Source organism: Neophocaena asiaeorientalis, unplaced genomic scaffold (assembly GCF_003031525.2).
Source record: "Neophocaena asiaeorientalis asiaeorientalis breed wild unplaced genomic scaffold, Neophocaena_asiaeorientalis_V1.1 scaffold388, whole genome shotgun sequence".
In the NCBI taxonomy this organism is placed as follows: domain Eukaryota; kingdom Metazoa; phylum Chordata; class Mammalia; order Artiodactyla; family Phocoenidae; genus Neophocaena; species Neophocaena asiaeorientalis.
The window spans coordinates 4546852-4563645 of NW_020172738.1; the positions used below are offsets into that span (position 1 = coordinate 4546852).

At 40.3% G+C, this 16794-nt stretch overlaps 1 protein-coding gene across 4 annotated transcripts in view; it reads right to left on the reverse strand.

Annotated features, from left to right (window-relative positions):
- COL4A3 (collagen type IV alpha 3 chain) overlaps window positions 1–16794 on the reverse strand; it is a 134377-nt gene that overhangs the window by 14118 nt on the left and 103465 nt on the right. For 3 of the 4 annotated variants that reach the window (XM_024740599.1, XM_024740600.1, XM_024740598.1), the window contains 10 exons: window positions 15485–15574; window positions 14987–15121; window positions 9707–9805; window positions 8871–8960; window positions 8045–8184; window positions 5942–6068; window positions 4576–4656; window positions 4092–4190; window positions 3749–3796; window positions 38–223 (listed from right to left, as the gene is read on the reverse strand). In XM_024740599.1, the coding sequence (XP_024596367.1) occupies window positions 38–223; window positions 3749–3796; window positions 4092–4190; window positions 4576–4656; window positions 5942–6068; window positions 8045–8184; window positions 8871–8960; window positions 9707–9805; window positions 14987–15121; window positions 15485–15574 (1095 nt within the window). The remainder of the gene's footprint in view (window positions 1–37; window positions 224–3748; window positions 3797–4091; window positions 4191–4575; window positions 4657–5941; window positions 6069–8044; window positions 8185–8870; window positions 8961–9706; window positions 9806–14986; window positions 15122–15484; window positions 15575–16794) is intronic. The other variant, XM_024740602.1, reaches the window with a different exon arrangement.

Below are 16794 nucleotides of genomic sequence, written 5' to 3' on the forward strand. Positions count from 1 at the left end.
TTCATTCTTTCATCGTATTTAGAAGTAGATCCTCTACCTGGGTTTCCTCTTCTGCCAGGTGGACCTCGATCTCCTTTTTGGCCAGGGATGATTGAACCAGGAAAGCCTGGTGGCCCTTGAGGTCCTGTCATGCCAATGGGCCCTCGAGGCCCAGCATCTCCCACTGGCCCTTTCCTGCCAGGGAGGCCCGGCAAGCCTGGGGCTCCCCTGTCTCCTTTGGCTCCTGCAAAGAAAAACGCCTGATAAGTTCCTGTAATGCCCCTATATGTGGTGTTATAGTTTGTGGTTATCCCTAATAATGTAGACACTTTGATTAAAGGTGTTAAGCTTCACAAGATATTTTTTTTTAAGCGGCTGATAAAAGAGGTACAGGTCTACAAGGACTGGGTCTAGACTAGACTCAATCCTGACTCCAACTAGCTGTTTGATCCTGATAAAGTCTCTTCACTGTTACAAGTCTCCGTTTTCTTATTTAAAAAATGAAGGTGAGGCCTCTTGCCTTCCAAGATGGCCCACACTCTGTCTATGGAGTGTGTATCTCCCTGAATAAACCTTCTTTCACTTTGTCTTGCTCTTGAATTCTTGCCTGCACAAAGCCAAGAACCCACACTTGGCGGCCATCCCAGGGACTCAGACATGACTTGGGATGTGACCATCCTCTCGCACCCCAATCTCTTTCCTGCAACATCTTTTCTGGCACCCAGTGCGGGGCCTCAAAGGCCATAATCTCGATCCGCCTATTGGGCTATGGCTCCCCTCTGAAGGGTGGCTGGGCCTTATCCTGAGCCATGGAGATTCGAGTAGCCCGTTAAGTGGCAGCTGACGTCGCCTGCAGGGTCTGGCAGAGACCAGCTCTCTGGCCGTGAAGAAGCGCACTGAGGCCAAGGCTTTTCCCCCTCAGTCTTTCTCATTCTCCTATTGCTCTATCTCTTCGGACGTGAAAAGATCCACCCAGACGACCACCAAACATCCAAATTAAGACTGCGCGGCAAGTAATTGACAACTTGGTTGGGTCTAAAGAACTCCTGCCAGGGGGCTTATCTGGTGGCGCAGTGGTTGAGAATCTGCCTGCCAATGCAGGGGACACGGGTTCGAGCCCTGGTCTGGGAGGAGCCCACATGCCGCGGAGCAACTAGGCCCGTGAGCCACAACTACTGAGCCTGAGCGTTTGGAGCCTGTGCTCTGCAACAGGAGAGGCTGCGATAATGAGAGGACCGCGCACCGCGATGAAGAGTGGCCCCCGCTTGCCGCAACTAGAGAAAGCCCTCTCAGAGAAACGAAGACCCAGCACAGCCAAAAAAAAAAAAAAAAAAAGATAAAAAATGAAGGTGATATCTGACTTAACTCAGTTTTTTAAATATCAAGTGAGAGAATATACAGATGGAAAAGCATGGTGTAACCTTTAAAGTACTCTGTCCATGTAAGCCATAATCATTATTATCTGGTGATATTTAATTACAATGATATTATTCAATCACTGATAATTCAATAGAGCACTAAAAAGCTAAACTTCGGGACTTCCCTGGTGTCACAGTGGTTAAGAATCCACCTGCTGATGCAGGGGACAAGGGTTCGAGCCCTGGTCCTGGAAGATCCCACATGCTGCGGAGCAACTAATCCCGAGCCTGCAAGCCACAACCACTGAAGCTTGCGTGCTTAGAGCTCTGCAACAAGAGAAGCCACCGCATGAGAAGCCCACGCACCACAATGAAGAGTAGCCCCTGCTCGCTGCAACTAGAGAAAGCCCGCGCGCAGCAACAAAGACCCAAGCAGCCAAAAGTAAATAAATAAATACATACATACATTTAAAAAAAAAAGCTAAACTTCATGGCTGGTTTGTGCATTTAAAGTGTTGCCCAGACAAACCCAGAGAAAGGAACGACAAAGTTGCCATCCCCATTCTGTCCTCTGGTTACTTCTCCCCCATAACACAAACACTAGTCTGGAAGGGACAAATGTGGCGAGAGGTTTGGATTTACCAAAGAAGACCCTGCAAAAGGTCACAACTTAATACTAATATTTTTCATCTCAGAGAACTTTCAAGAAATTGTGCTTTGACATTCATAAATGGAAGATGTTGTATGAATTGAAAATAATCTCTCCCTCTTCTCTCCCATCTTTGTGTTATTCTAGAAGTGGTAAATGGCATGAAAATGGGAGACAGAAGAAAGGAAGAAGGACAAGTGAGGAGGGGGCTGGTGGCACAGGAAAGGGCTTGGGAAGTTATTTATTATGCAGGGAAGGCTTAGGGGGATGATGAAAATAAAACCGATGACTATTGAATATCTAGCCCTTTGTCTATCATGTTCTTTAGCTTTTTTTATGCCTGCAATTTATACTTTTAAAAGAAAGTATTTAGATGATTTCAGCTCTCTTCAAGCTCTGAAATGCTGTAATTGTACGACAGGGTCTGGCAATGGTCTGAGGCACCAAGATGCTGTCTTGAGTTGTATATTCCATGTCCATGAAGATGCTTCCTTGTTTTACAATATGATTTCTTTTGGGGATTTGGGAGAATTAAAACTAATTAAAAGGATTCATACCTTCCAAGTATCAATGACCTCGTCTCCATATTTTTTTATCCTAGAGGGACTGAGGTGCATAATCATTTACTTTCATAATTAGGCTATTTGTTGTTTTTAAAGGCTTTTTAATTTAAGATTTGATCGTTTGGTATCAAATTTTATTTCCAATTAAATGCTAAAGTGTCCTCATTACACATGGTTAAACTGTGAGCTTAGCCTAGGAAAATGAACGGAAACTCCCCTTTTGACCATAATTCTAAAACTAGGCTATGAAAAGCCTTTATGTTCAGGAGGGAGGGAAGGGTCTGAGAGACGTGCAGACATTGAGCTCAACCAAAACGACTATCGCATCATCCAGAAACGGGAAAGAACGGCTCTTGTCTACTTTCACAGTTGAGCTGGTAGGTCAGAGCAGTTCCTGCCCCGTGGGGTTTCTCTGTAGCGTCAGGCTACTCTTTGCTGGTTCTTTTGAGCATCAATAACCAGAGGCCGTCACTGGGCTTAGGCATCTTTGCTAATAAAATACTCCTACCTACAGGACCTACGGCTGAGAAGGGTCAATAAAAGGTGCAAATAATCTAGTATTTCTTCTGGCAGGTTTCTATGCAAAATGGAAAAAGTTAAAAGAAGCTGCTTATCTTATGAAACAATGGCATGAGAAATCCAGACTGGCAGTGTGTCAAACAAAAACTTGTATATTCTTTGAATGACATATTCAGTAAGTTGCTGTGTCTGAGATGCTGAGAGAGTTACTGGGAATCCCTGAATAAACAGTAACCTGAGCCACAAGCTGGCTCTGTGGGGTTGGAATCAGACCTATGAAGATAACAAAGTGGGAAAGGATTAGTGTTATTACTGCATCTCAGAACAGCAGGGAGAGGAAACTCCTTGAGAAGCTATCAATTCCACCTCCAACTTTTTAGGAGGTGATACATTTAAACCATGCTAACAACATCGAAGCAAATACAGAAGTCTTCTTCATGTTTAAAGACCTTCATGGAAGGAAATTCCAAAATTGGATCACAGTGTCTAGTTTGTTCATTTCGTGGTGATGGTAATAATGAAGCATTTTTACTTGAACACTAAGCATATACATATCCTATATTACCACTGGGACTTCTTTAATTCAGTATGCTAGGTTTATTTTATCTATCAGGCATATTAAATTAGATTCTGTCCTTGAAAATGTATATCACCAGGTTCAGGAAGGAAGAACTGCTCACCTTGAGGACCAGGTTTCCCTCTTCGGCCTGGAAGTGCTCCCAGCAAACCTGAAAGAGAAAATTTTGGCATTTTAATATTCTATACATACAGTTAATTTATATATACATATAAAAATGTATATGTATTTATATATATAAATTGTGAAACTGACCAATGTATACAAAATTTATTCCACTTGGTCAATTTCACTTTGGTTACAGAAAGAATTATCACACACCCAGAACACATTAAAGATCATCAGTTCTGTCAGGGAAGAATTTCTAGAGCCATGAAGGATTACAGTGACACTAATTATCCTACGAAAAATAAACTAGAGTATCCAAGATGATGAGCAAGCAGTACCTGTTTCTCCTTTTTCTCCAGCTGGACCAGGAATTCCATCACGTCCTTGATTACCTCTCTCACCCGCTGGTCCAGGATTTCCTGGGAATCCTGGAGGGCCTGGAAAAAAAAAGCCATTCAAAGAGAGGACTTACTTCCTATCAGTGGCCTAATGTGAACCCCAGATGTGTGGAATTCTGCGAAATGTGTTCATTTTTCAGAACTGAAGCTACATGAAGCTAAATTCACAGTGAAAACCATGGACAGGTTAGTGCTATCGTGAGGATTTTTCACGTTGGAATGTGTAGGTCAGCTGATCTTTGAATTAGATCCGTATAAATACCTAACCTCACTTTTCTGCATTGTCGTCTGGAGACTGGGTAACTGGGAGCTACCTTCTAAGGAGCAGTCATGGGTCAGAGGTACCGGTAGACAGGGATTCCAGCCTCAGAAGAAAATATGCTTCCCTCACAAAAGGGAACTAGACAAAGTACAAAAATGGAACCTGGAGGGCCTTTTATTCCTGGAGAGCCAGGGAAACCTTTGATTCCTTTAGACCCCAAATCACCATCAGGACCGGGCTTTCCTATAAATGAAGAGAGAGGGGAAGGAAAAAAAGAAAACCAAAAGATAAATGATTCCAGCAATGGCTGAAACAGTCAGCTCTTACAGTCAGCTGCGCTCAAGCTGGCCTTCAAGGGGCACTCCTGCGACAAGTCACTTCAGGCTGTTATTTCCCCAGGGAAGCACAGCAGAGACATGGCCAATCATCCTCAAAGGTGTGCATACCCCAGCCCCTTGGACCGCTCAATATCTGATTTATTACTTTAATTGGGAGCTAGCAGCAAAGCCACTGAACCTTTCCGTGTTTGAAAAGATAGTTTAAATATTGTCTTTAGGTAAGACTTGAAGCTGCAAACCAGTGGCTTAGCAGTTGTTTTTGATCAAAGTGAAAACTTCAACCCAAATAACAAGCAAATAAGAAAGCAAGCCAATGTTTAAACTGGAAACAGCAACAACAAAACCCTCAGAACAACAGTGCTATGGGTTAAATTGTGTTGCTCCCAAATGCATACGATGAAGTCCTAACTCCCTAGTGTTTCAGAATATCACTGCCTTTGGAGGTAGGTCTTTATTGTCTTTTTTTTTTTTTTTTTTTTTTTTTTTTTTTTCTGTCTTTCTTTTTGGCCATGCCACACGGCTTGTGGGATCTTAGTTCCTTGATCAGGGATTGAACGCAGGCCCCTGGAGGAGTCCTAACCACTGGGCCACCAGGGAATTCCCAGGTAGGGTCTTTAAAGAAGCAATTAAGTTAAAATGAGGTCACCAAGGCAGTACCTAACACAATATGACTGATATCCTTATAAGAAAAGATTGGGACACAGACACACAGAGGAAAGACACCTGGAAAAGGTGGCCACCTACAAGCTAACGAGAGAGGCCTCAGAAGAAATCAACCCTGCCGACACCTGGATCTCAGACTCCCAGCCTCCAGAACTAGGAGAAAATTAATTTCTGTTTAAGTTACCCAATCTGTGGTATTTGCTTTGGAAGCCCTGGAAAACTAATATAAATATAAAGTTGGACAACAAGCTAACATTTCAGGTCTTTAGGCTGAATTCATTGAGGCAGTGCCCTCGAAGTTTTGTTTACAGGAGGAGGTTTTTAGATTTCAGGTCACCAAAGTCGACTGAAATGGACTCCTTGTGGTTCATTTGCCGTTTCTCAGTGTCTTCGAATTTGAAGATCAGATTTGAATAAAATCAATTGTAGTACAAAAGCCTAAACTGCTTTCCATTTACTATTCTAGGAGGCAAGGGCCATACCACACTTCTCGCTTGCAGCTTTTGGCTTGCAAAACCAGAGCTCACCTGGGTGGCCAGGGCTTCCGGGATTCCCAGGAACTCCCTCTGGTGCAGCAGGGCCCGAACATCCAGGTGTGCCAGGTGGCCCTCTACCTCCTTTCTTTCCCATGTCACCTGGCAATCCTGGATCTCCCTTAAATTCAGTCAAACACCTTTAAAATTCTCATATAAGCAGGACATGTGATCAGAATTAAGTATAAACTAGGTTGGTTTCTATCTATGTATTTATTTATTTAGCAATTCATGGTAAGTGTCTGCTGTGTGCTACCACCCTGATAGCTGCTGGGAACAGGATGGCTACATAATTTGTGGGGTGCAGTGCAAAATGAAAATGCAGCTCTCTTTAAAAGGACTTTTAAAAAGTAATTGAAGACAGAAATGGCAGAGCATTAAACCAAACATGGAGTCCTTGTCAGCACGGGACCTCTGTGGCTACACGAGTCCTGTGCCCAAGAAGCCAGGAATATAATAGTAACCATGTACGAATATGTGATGGATACAGTCCCTGCCTTCGTGCAGCTTTAGAGACCAGTGGGAGATAGACACTAAATAATCACACACACAGATAATTTCAAATTGTGATGATTAACTCAGCGGTCAGAAAGAAATAGAACAAATGGATGTGTGTTCTTCATATACTCTGCATGCAGATAAATGTATGTCAACCACATGTAAAAAAAGAAACAAACAAAAACACAAACTTCCCATGGCTTAATATTCCTTAAATCTGTACTTCACTTTTATGATAAGCCAGAACATATGGATTTGATAGTAACTTACAAAATCTCGATGGTAGCTGACTAAGATTCATTATTCTGTTACTAAGATTTGCCAGCATGGTAAAACCAGCACATTTTGTGTTCAACGCATAGTTAAAAAAATTTCTCCTGTGGTTACCTATGAAAACTTTAAATGAAACTATTCATTAATTGAATGTGAATTAAGTCAAATATGATTCCTCACTCAGGAAAAATTTCAGTGGAAGGAGTCTCTTTCTGGTTTTCTGAGGACCTCGTTAAAAATAAAGGGCAAAGGAAATTTGTTTGAACTCCAAGTAGTAAAGGGTTACTTTTTCGGGTCTTTGTGGTTTCTAAAAGTTTTCTTTCTTGTTGTTTTACAGTTGGAGGAAATCTTTAGGAAAGGTGGTGTTTTATTGGCTCAGAAGAGAGTCAGGGAGAAAGTCTCCTAAGTAATGATTTTTATACTTTTTGGAAGTCTGATGAAAAATAACAGACTCCTTCTAAAAAAAACAAAAACAAAAACTGTATCCAAACAATTTTCATTAGATTTCTTTGGATACAATAGGCTTCCCCAGGGATCCATGGAATCCCACGTGAAGAACCCCGCTTGTGGGAATTTCTATTAATTATTCTCTATCGCTCTAGCTCTGGCTCTTGTGTAACTGCTATATGCAGAAAGGATGGAAGAAGATAAACCTAAAAGAACAGCTGAGCCACACTGAAACCTTTGGTTGCTGCATGACACCACATACAAGGGAGGGCTTTGGCATCCAGTCTCTAGCTGACAGAGCACAAGCGCTGAGAACACTGTGACAAGATAGAAAATCTTCTGTGTAATGCAATGACAAGAAACTTTTAAAACGATTAAGAAAGATAAATGTATATATCTTAGGATTTTTTTTTGGTTTTGCTTTTTAATAATGCTCTAAATTTATTTTATTTTTCATCTTTTATTGTGTTTAAGAAGACAAGTATTTTTTATTACAAAGTTGGAACATTTATTTTTGTAAGCCTGTGTGAGATGAGTCTATAGCAGAGACTGGCCACTTTGTAGCACAAGAAAAACAAACACTGCCCTGGCAACTTGTATGGGCTTGTGATCACTACCTCCTCCTGGTAGCACACTTAAATTGCAGGGTTGGTTATGAGAAATTCCTTGGGGGTTGAAACTGGAGGGAATAAACTCAGAAATTGAAGTTGTGTGATAGGCATCCTTAGTTATAGAGAGAGGGGAGAAAACCTCAAATACCTGTCTGAAAATACAGTAATATTTTCAATTTTCTTTGCCCACAGTGAATCCAGATACTTGTTGATATTTAAAGGGACTCATTCCACCACCAAAACATAAATACTTCAGTGGCCTATATACCTTTGGTCCTGGTGGTCCTGGCCTTGTACCTTCTGAATAACCTGGCTCTCCCTTATCTCCTTGGGGACCATGAGTACCTGGGAGGCCTGGTCTTCCAGCTAGACCTGGGAATCCCATAGTTCCCTTCATTCCTTTAGTACCTGAAATTAGGAAAGAAATCAGGTAAATCGGTAAAGGCAGAGATCTTGAAGGGTTCTACTTCTCACCTTTTCACAAACCACCTTTCTCCCAAGAAGTTGGTTTTTCAGAAGCACTGATGTGTCAGATAGTCTTTTTTTTTTCAATTTTAAAAAAATTGGAGTATAATTGCTTTACAATGTTGTGTCAGTTTCTGTTGTACAACGACGTGAATCAGTTATATGTATACATATATCCCCTCCCTCTTGGACCTCCCTCCCACCCCCCCATCCCACTTATTAGAGAAATGCAAATCAAAACTACAATGAGGTATGACCTCACACCAGTCAGAATGGCCATCATCAAAAAAGATCTACAAACAAAAATTGCTGGAGAGGATGTGGAGAAAAGGGAACCCTCTTGCACTGTTGGTGGGAATGTAAATTGCTACATCCCACTATGGAGAACAGTATGGAGCTTCCTTAAAAAACTAAAAACAGGTAGTCTTAATGGATGATTTTTACACAATGTAAATGTTTATTTTGTTCTCACTCATGTTCTGGTTGCACACAGTACATTTGTCTAGAAGCAAATCTAGTTGTTTTACACCAACTTTCTACCAAGTAGAAAACCAATATGACAACACAGAAAATCTAGAATTAGGACCCATCTTGAGGCTGTAGGCTGGTAACAGGACATTATGCATTACCTGGCACCCCCATGTTTCCCATGCTTCCTGGCACACCACGTGGTCCTGGCTCACCAGGATTCCCAATGCTGCCTGGATCTCCTCTGGAGTCTTGAGAACAAATAAATAGTCATACGCTCTGTGTAGTTCCTGGACATAGTAGATGCTCAATAAACACTTGTTGCTTGCACAAATGAATGAATCCAGCGCAGCCAGACCATCTGGTTTAGGTACTTGTTTAGCTGCATTTATGCCTTCAAATAAGGAAGGGACTGGTGACTCAGAAAATGTAAAATTAGAGAAAGTTAGATTTTTGTCAGCAGGCCTGGATTTCAAACATCAGAATCATCCTAGGACCAAAGCCAGCAGGAAAGAGGGGGCTCCTGTGACAATATAGTAACAGATTTTCAAATGCAATATGGAAATTTTATTACAATGCAATAAATTTCATCACAGATGTGGTCACGGGGAATAGGGGGCTACATTATTTATTTAAAAAATTACTTTGCAAACTCAATAACTTGTTTAAAACAGAAAGAGGCAAATTTGAAAACCTCTAAAGCATTATCTTACTTTCTTCTAGGGTATATGAGGTTGTAATAAATTATAGTTTGGAATACATATCAGCTATTTCAAAATAAAATTTTGAGTGCAAAGCAGAACTTCATGTAGGTTAACATTTTTTAGTTAATACAGGCTGACTACAGTTTGGTTAAATTATAAGAAATATAATTTGGTTAAATTATAAGAAGCAAATTTCTGTTGGGGCAGAATTCATATTCTAGAAACACATTTTTGTTACATTTAGATCTAGGAAAATTTAACACCTGATATTTCTATTAGAGAATCAGCTATACCTGGTGATCCTGGTGGTCCAGGTGGCCCTTGGAGTCCTTTGAAACCTGGTAACCCTGGAATGCCTCTGTTTCCTTTCTCACCAGGCTTCCCTGCAAGTCCTAAAGTTAAAAACTATGCATTAAAAATACAGGTTAGAATTTTATCAGGCTTATCCATGTCCTGATTAAAATTTTTGAGCTATTATTGAAATACAACATAGCATATTTGTTAAGAGTACGGGCAGATTTGGGCTTATATTTTATTTAAAAAGAAGATTAAAAGAGGTAATACATGAAAAGCATTAGCACAGTGCCTGGCATGAGTTAGTTCTCAAAGAACTCTAGCAATTTTCATAACATTTACACTTTGAACCACCATTTTAAGAACTAGTGGCCTAAATACAGCTGCTTTTTTTTTTTAAATAATGACAGAGGATTATCTACTACTATTCTTGTCTGGACTATTTCATTCTTAATCCATTTATTACAACTATCATTTATTAAGTAACTGGTTTATGGAAGACATTATTTTCTTTTATTTATCTTATTTAATCTTCAGGCAACCTCAGTGTATTCTTGAGCCTTTCCAGATAGGGTGTAGAGATGAGAAAATTGAGACTCTTTAAGAAGTCAATGAAATAATATAGAGTCACACCATCAGTTAGTGGTAATGCTGGGACTTGAATCCAGTTCTGCAGGCTAGAAGTCTCATAAGTTTCCCACAACACCATCCTCCCTTCCCTAAAACATGGCTTTGATCACATTCTCCTGCTCAAAAATATTCATTGCATCTCTTTTGCCTACAGAGTAAATGACAGACTCCTTTCACTGGCCCTTGAAACATTCTACAATCTATCCACGGCTGCAGCCTGTGCCTTTTCTCGAGCAGATTCACTTCCCTTGGCTGTTTCCCTGCTTACATATTCATTCATTCACATACGCGTTGAGTACCTAATTAATAGACAGGTCTTGTTCTAAGTGTTGGAGACATAGAAAAATCAAGTTCTCTTTTCCCAAGTTTTTAGTGTTTAACTGGGGAGACAGCAAAGCAAAAAATGACCACCCGGTGAGATAGTTTCTGTAACAGAGTTGGGCACAATAGGCTACAGGGAAGAATTTTGAGAAGAGGGGATTTTTTTTAAATTGTAGTATGATTGCTTTACAATATTGTGTTAGTTTCTGCTGTATAGTGAAGTGAATCAGCTATAGGTATACATATATCCCCTCCCGCCTGGACCTCGCCCCCCATCCCACCCATCTAGGTCATCACAGAGCACTGAGCTGGGCTCCCTGAGCTATACAGCAGGTTCCCACTAGCTATCTGTTTTACACATGGTAGTGTATTTATGTCAAACCTAATCTCCCAATTCATCCCACCCTCCCCTTCCCCGACTGTGTCCACACGTCCATTCTCTACCTCTCCGTTTCTATTCCTACATCACTAATTATTAGAGAAATGCAAATCAAAACTGCAATGAGGTATCACCTCACACCAGTCAGAATGGCCATCATCAAAACATCTACAAACAGTAAATGCTGGAGAGGGTATAGAGAAGGGATATTTATAAGCTCAGTGTTGAAGAGCAAGTGGGAGCTAGCTGGATGGAGAAAGCATGGAGTGGGACAGAATTCTTAGGCAAGAAAATAACATGTGCAAAGGAGTGGTGAGTAGCAGGGAGTCAGAATATTTTCTTTTGTAACTTTTGGTTTTTTTCCATTTATATCCTTTATCATAACCTAAAAATATAGATCACTTAGTTTATTCATTTGCTTTGGTTTTTAAGGGGTGGCAAATAACCGCCTGTGGGCCAAATTTGGCTTGATGTTGCATGGCTGGAGAGCTAAGGATGCTTTTCCTGTTTTTAATGGGCTATAAACAGACAAACACACACAAAAGAAGAATATGCAACAGGTGTCATATGTGGTCCACAAAGCTTAAGATATTTACTACCTGGCCCTGGATATAAATTGTTTACAGAGACATTATTGTTTCTTTCCCTTATTAAGCTGTAAGTTTCCTCATGACCAGAATACTACCTCTGCTTTGTTCACCTCTGTGTCTTCAGGACATAGTAAAAATGTCTAGTCATAGGTACTAAAAAATAATTGCTAAGTAAATAAAGGTCATGTGGCTGGAGAAGTAGGCAAAGGGCAAGTGATAAAGAAACCTGGATGCCAGTCAAAGAAACCTGAATTCTTTTTTTTTTTTTTTTCTGCGGTACGCGGGCCTCTCACTGTTGTGGCCTCTCCCGTTGCGGAGCACAGGCTCTGGATGCGCAGGCTCAGCGGCCATGGCTCACGGGCCCAGCCGCTTCATGGCATGTGGGATCTTCCCGGACCGGGGCATGAACCCGTGTTCCCTGCATCGGCAGGCGGACTCTCAACCACTGTGCCACCAGGGAAACCCAGAAACCTGAATTCTTAAAGCAAGGGGAGACTTGGAAAGATTTTAAGCCAAGAGTATCCCTTGCTCATCTGAAACCTACTCATAATTTAAATGCTTCTTCATGGAGGCTTCTCTTTTTTAAAATTTATTTTATTGAAGTATAGTTGACTTACAATGCTGTGTTATTTCTGCTGTACAGCAAAGTGATTCAGTTATACATGTATAAGCTCTTTTTCATATTATTTTCCATTGTAGTTTATTACAGGATACTGAATATAGTTCCCTGTGCTCATGGAGGCTTCTTTGACCACCCTGGTTCAGGTGTTTTCTGCTTTGCTCATGTCCCACAAGGCTCACTGCCAGTGGTACCCAGCTGGCAGCACAGTGAGAAGGCTGAGTATGGACTTTGGAACCACCAACATCAGTGTGAGGTCCATCTCTGCACTTCCTATCAGAGTGACACTGAGTAATGTGACCTTTCCATTTCCCATCTATAAAATGAGATGACAGCAATAACCTACTCCTAGGGTTGTTGTGAGAATTAAATGAATCAATATTTGTAAAGCTTGGAACAGTACCTGCATGTGGGAAGGGCTTCACAGGTCTTTGCTAAAATAGCATAACAGTTCTTTTGTATTACTCTTTACCTTTTTGTACATATGTCTAAATCTTCCATGCAGACTCCTTGAGGAGAGGACGACTTTGCTTTTCATACCTTCAATAGTTCTTCCACATTTGCAGTGGAGTCTTTAAGTCAGAAACTCAGGCGAAAAATGAATCATATAGAAATTAGAGAGGCCTAGATAGTATGATCTTTTGTTGTGGTGGTAGTTCTATCTCTGCTCCTTGGTTGTGGGTTTGAAAAGCCAAAAGGAAACATGTAGGACAGCTTCCATGCACCTTGTACTTTGCTAGAAGCATAAAAATAGCATGTGTCCCTATATATTTTACAGAAACAATTCTTTAAGTGTAAATTAGTACCCATTGTGCATTCATGATGTTAGAGTCAAATTTTAGTTTCTGTAAGCACAGATATGCTATTCATATTTTTTTTCAAAATGTTTGCAACACTACCTAAATCATCTAGAATAATCCAGTGAAGTGGTGTCTGACAGTTTATGAAGACTGGACACTTGTGCCAGTATTTTTTTTTTTTTACATCTTGGCTTAGACCAGTTCTAGCAGAATTTTATAAAATTCATACTACTTTCTATTCTATTGTTAAAAATGTAATGCAGTCTTCTGTTTGCACCCAGAACTAAACCATCCCTTTGACAGCAGATTAAAGGGGGACTACCCAAAAGGCCTTTACTTGCTAATTTTCCTTTATAGAAAAAAATCTGATTCTTTTCCCAATGATTATCCTTTTATTTATTTATTTTTAAAGTTTGGCCCATTTGAGGAATAGCAAAAGGCCAGAATGGCTATTTTATTTTTATTTATTTTTTTAAAAATATTTACTTATTTATTTATTTGGCTGCATTGGGTTTTAGCTGCGGCACACGAGATCTTCGTTGCGGCTCATGGGCTTCTCTCTAGTTGTGGCACGTGGGCTTAGTTGCCACTCGGCATATGGGATCTTAGTTCCCCGACCAGGGATCAAACCCGCATCCCCTGTGTTGGAAGGCAGATTGGATTCTTAACCACTGGACCACCAGGGAAGTCCCTGATTATCCTTTTTTAAGTTAGCAAATTAGCTGGATTCAATCACTCTCCAGAACCCTGCTCCAACGTCACCTCTGTGAAGTCCCTCCCAATTCTGGGAAAGACAGCTATTCAGTCTTGCCAGCCTGGTCTACAGAACTCTATCCAGAATTTTTAAAGCAAATCTTACAATCTAACTTCTCAAAGTTGATTACAAATTATTCAAAACTTTATATGGTTTTGCAACTACAAACACATTTTTCTTTTATTCTTCCCTGCTATAGAAGTTTGATCTGCAAACATTTAATTTTACCCAGAAATCCTTTGTTTTATTAAAGTTACTTGGGGTTAGACTGGATCAGGAAGACCGCAAGGCAAACCTTAAATTTTGATTTGATATTGGCTGTATTGATCATATAAAAAAGCCTGTCATACAAAGTGCTTAAATAACTTGAAATAATTTGAATGGGTTTGAATTTGAGCTTAACAGCTATAGCTAACAAATAACAGCATTGTTTTGTTTATTTTGTTTGCTTGTTTGTTTTTTGCGGTATGCGGGCCTCTCACTGTTGTGGCCTCTCCCGTTGCGAAGCACAGGCTCTGGACGCGCAGGCTCAGTGGCCATGGCTCACGGGCCCAGCCGCTCCACGGCATGTGGGATCCTCCGGACCGGGGCACGAACCCGTGCCCCCTGCATCAGCAGGCGGCCTCTCAATCACTGCGCCACCAGGGAAGCCCAAATAACAGCATTTTTAAGGCACTGATTTGTAATCAAAACATATTTTCTCTTTAGTAATTATTCTCCAAAGGATTCTGAGTATAAGAAGCAGTTTTTAGATGCAATCAGAAAAATTCACCCTAGCAGCTGACAGAATAGAGTTGAATTTGGGGTGGAGTTTTCTACTCCAGCCAGGGAAGTTTTTTATGTGGAATTTTCTAAAGGTTTAATTTTCACCATACTTGGCAAAAGGGGGCTTTGAGGCTTAGAATTTAAAGATTGGCTAGTGAAAATTTAAAGACAGCAGACCAAAATGCAGAATTAACTTGGAAATAAAAAGTTACGATTTAAGGAGGCAACATATTACTGTTCAAGGCACACAAAACCCAGTTCTAGTCCAACTTGGTCACCAACTGACTTTGTGAGCTTGGGCGGGAAATTAAACCCTGGTCCTCACTGTTCTCTTATGTCAACTAAAGGGATTTTCCTGGATAATTTCTTAGTCCCAGAATCAGCTCTGATGTTCCGATTCTAAACGTAAGAACGTTTGTACCTTTGAGTCCTGGTTCCCCTTTGTCCCCGACTAAGCGTAATATTCCAGGAGGCCCTGGAGTTCCTTTATCTCCTTGTTCCCCTTTGGCACCTGGGGCTCCTCTCTCGCCTTTTACTCCTGGAATTCCAAAGCTCCCTAAGAGACAGACGTAACAACATCAGTTCCTTAATTCTTTAAAAGTTCATGAGGATTCAAAAGTTAACAGTGCTTACCATAAAACAAAACAAGACAGATAAACCAAAAAAGGTTAACAGGGCTGAGAACTTGATAAATAGTTGCCCCCAAACAGGCAGCCACATGAGGGTAGTTGTCTAAGCCTGTAGGGAGAAAATATGACTATTCAAAAGGGACAAAGGAATACAGAAAACTGCAAAATCAAATATAAGGTTTTCTCAGAACTACTTTCTCCTCAAAGAATAAAATATAATTTATTTTTCTGCTAATTAAATGAACATTGTTCATGCCTCCTGATAGCTGGAAAGATATTCTATCACTTACCCCTCTGTCCCAGGGTGCCTGGCTTCCCAGGAGGCCCCGGAGGGCCAATGTTTCCGGGAACCCCCATCATCCCAATCATTCCTTTTTCACCTATGGAAACAAATTAACACAAGGCAGCACATGCTGTAAAGAATGAGAAAAGCGAAATACTCCGTAAAATAAAATGAATTATACTTAGAAAGAGAGAAAGAGTGTTGAAAAAATGGTTTCTGTATACAGGAAAATAATCACACTTGTCTAGGGATGGGTCAGTAAATGATCTTTTTTTACATCGTGGATGTGGAAGTTGGTAGCAAATCACACTTGTGGATGAGGAGAAAATATGCTGAAGGTTTGGAGCATTCCCTCGTCCCAACCCTTGATCAATAACTTTGTTATATTCCCTTATTTTACTTTCTTCATAGCATTTGTCGCTAGATGAACTTAGTTCTTAAATGTGTTTGTTATCGTGTTCCCCATTGTTCGAGGTGGAGTCTTATCCACCAATGTGTCTCTAGGGTCTGGAACGGTGATGGCATATGATAGCAGTTCAATAATATAAATGAAAGGTTAATTAGCAGATTAAGTTCTTATTCTGGACTCTTCTCTGGAGGAGAGACCAGTGAGGTCCTTATGCCATGAGAAGACTATTGAAATATTCTCTCCCAAACATATAAACCATAAAAAGTGATGAAATAAAAGAATTATAAGGGAATACTATGAACAATGACAGGCCAGAAAATCCAATTCTTAGAAGAGGCACAGATTACCAAAATTGACTCAAGAAGAAATAGAAAATCTGGATAGATCTATAAGAAGCAAAGAGACTGAATTAGTAATTTTAAAACTTCTCTCAAAGAAAACCCAAGCAAAGAGACTGAATTAGTAATTTTAAAACTTCTCTCAAAGAAAACCCAAGCCCCAGGTGACTTCACTGGTGAACTCTATCAATTATTTAAAGAATATCAATTCTTCACAAACTCTTCTAGAAAATACAAGAGGAGGAGACACTTCTCATCTTGTTCAATAAGATAGCATTACCCTGATACCAAAACCAGACAAAGACATCACAAGAAAACAGACCAGTAAGTATCCCTTATAAATATGGATGCAAAAAATTTCAACAAAATACTAGCAAATGTATTTCACTAGTAATATATTAACAAGATTACACAGCAAAAATAGTCATATTGTGGGTAATTGTGAAATTTGACCATCCCACTACCACCAGTTCCCAGCCCTCTGGCTCCTTGCAAATAACTCAGAAGAAAAACTTATACTAAATGAAAGAGAAGCTTAGAGTCAAAAGCCTATGCGGGTCTCTAGTTTAC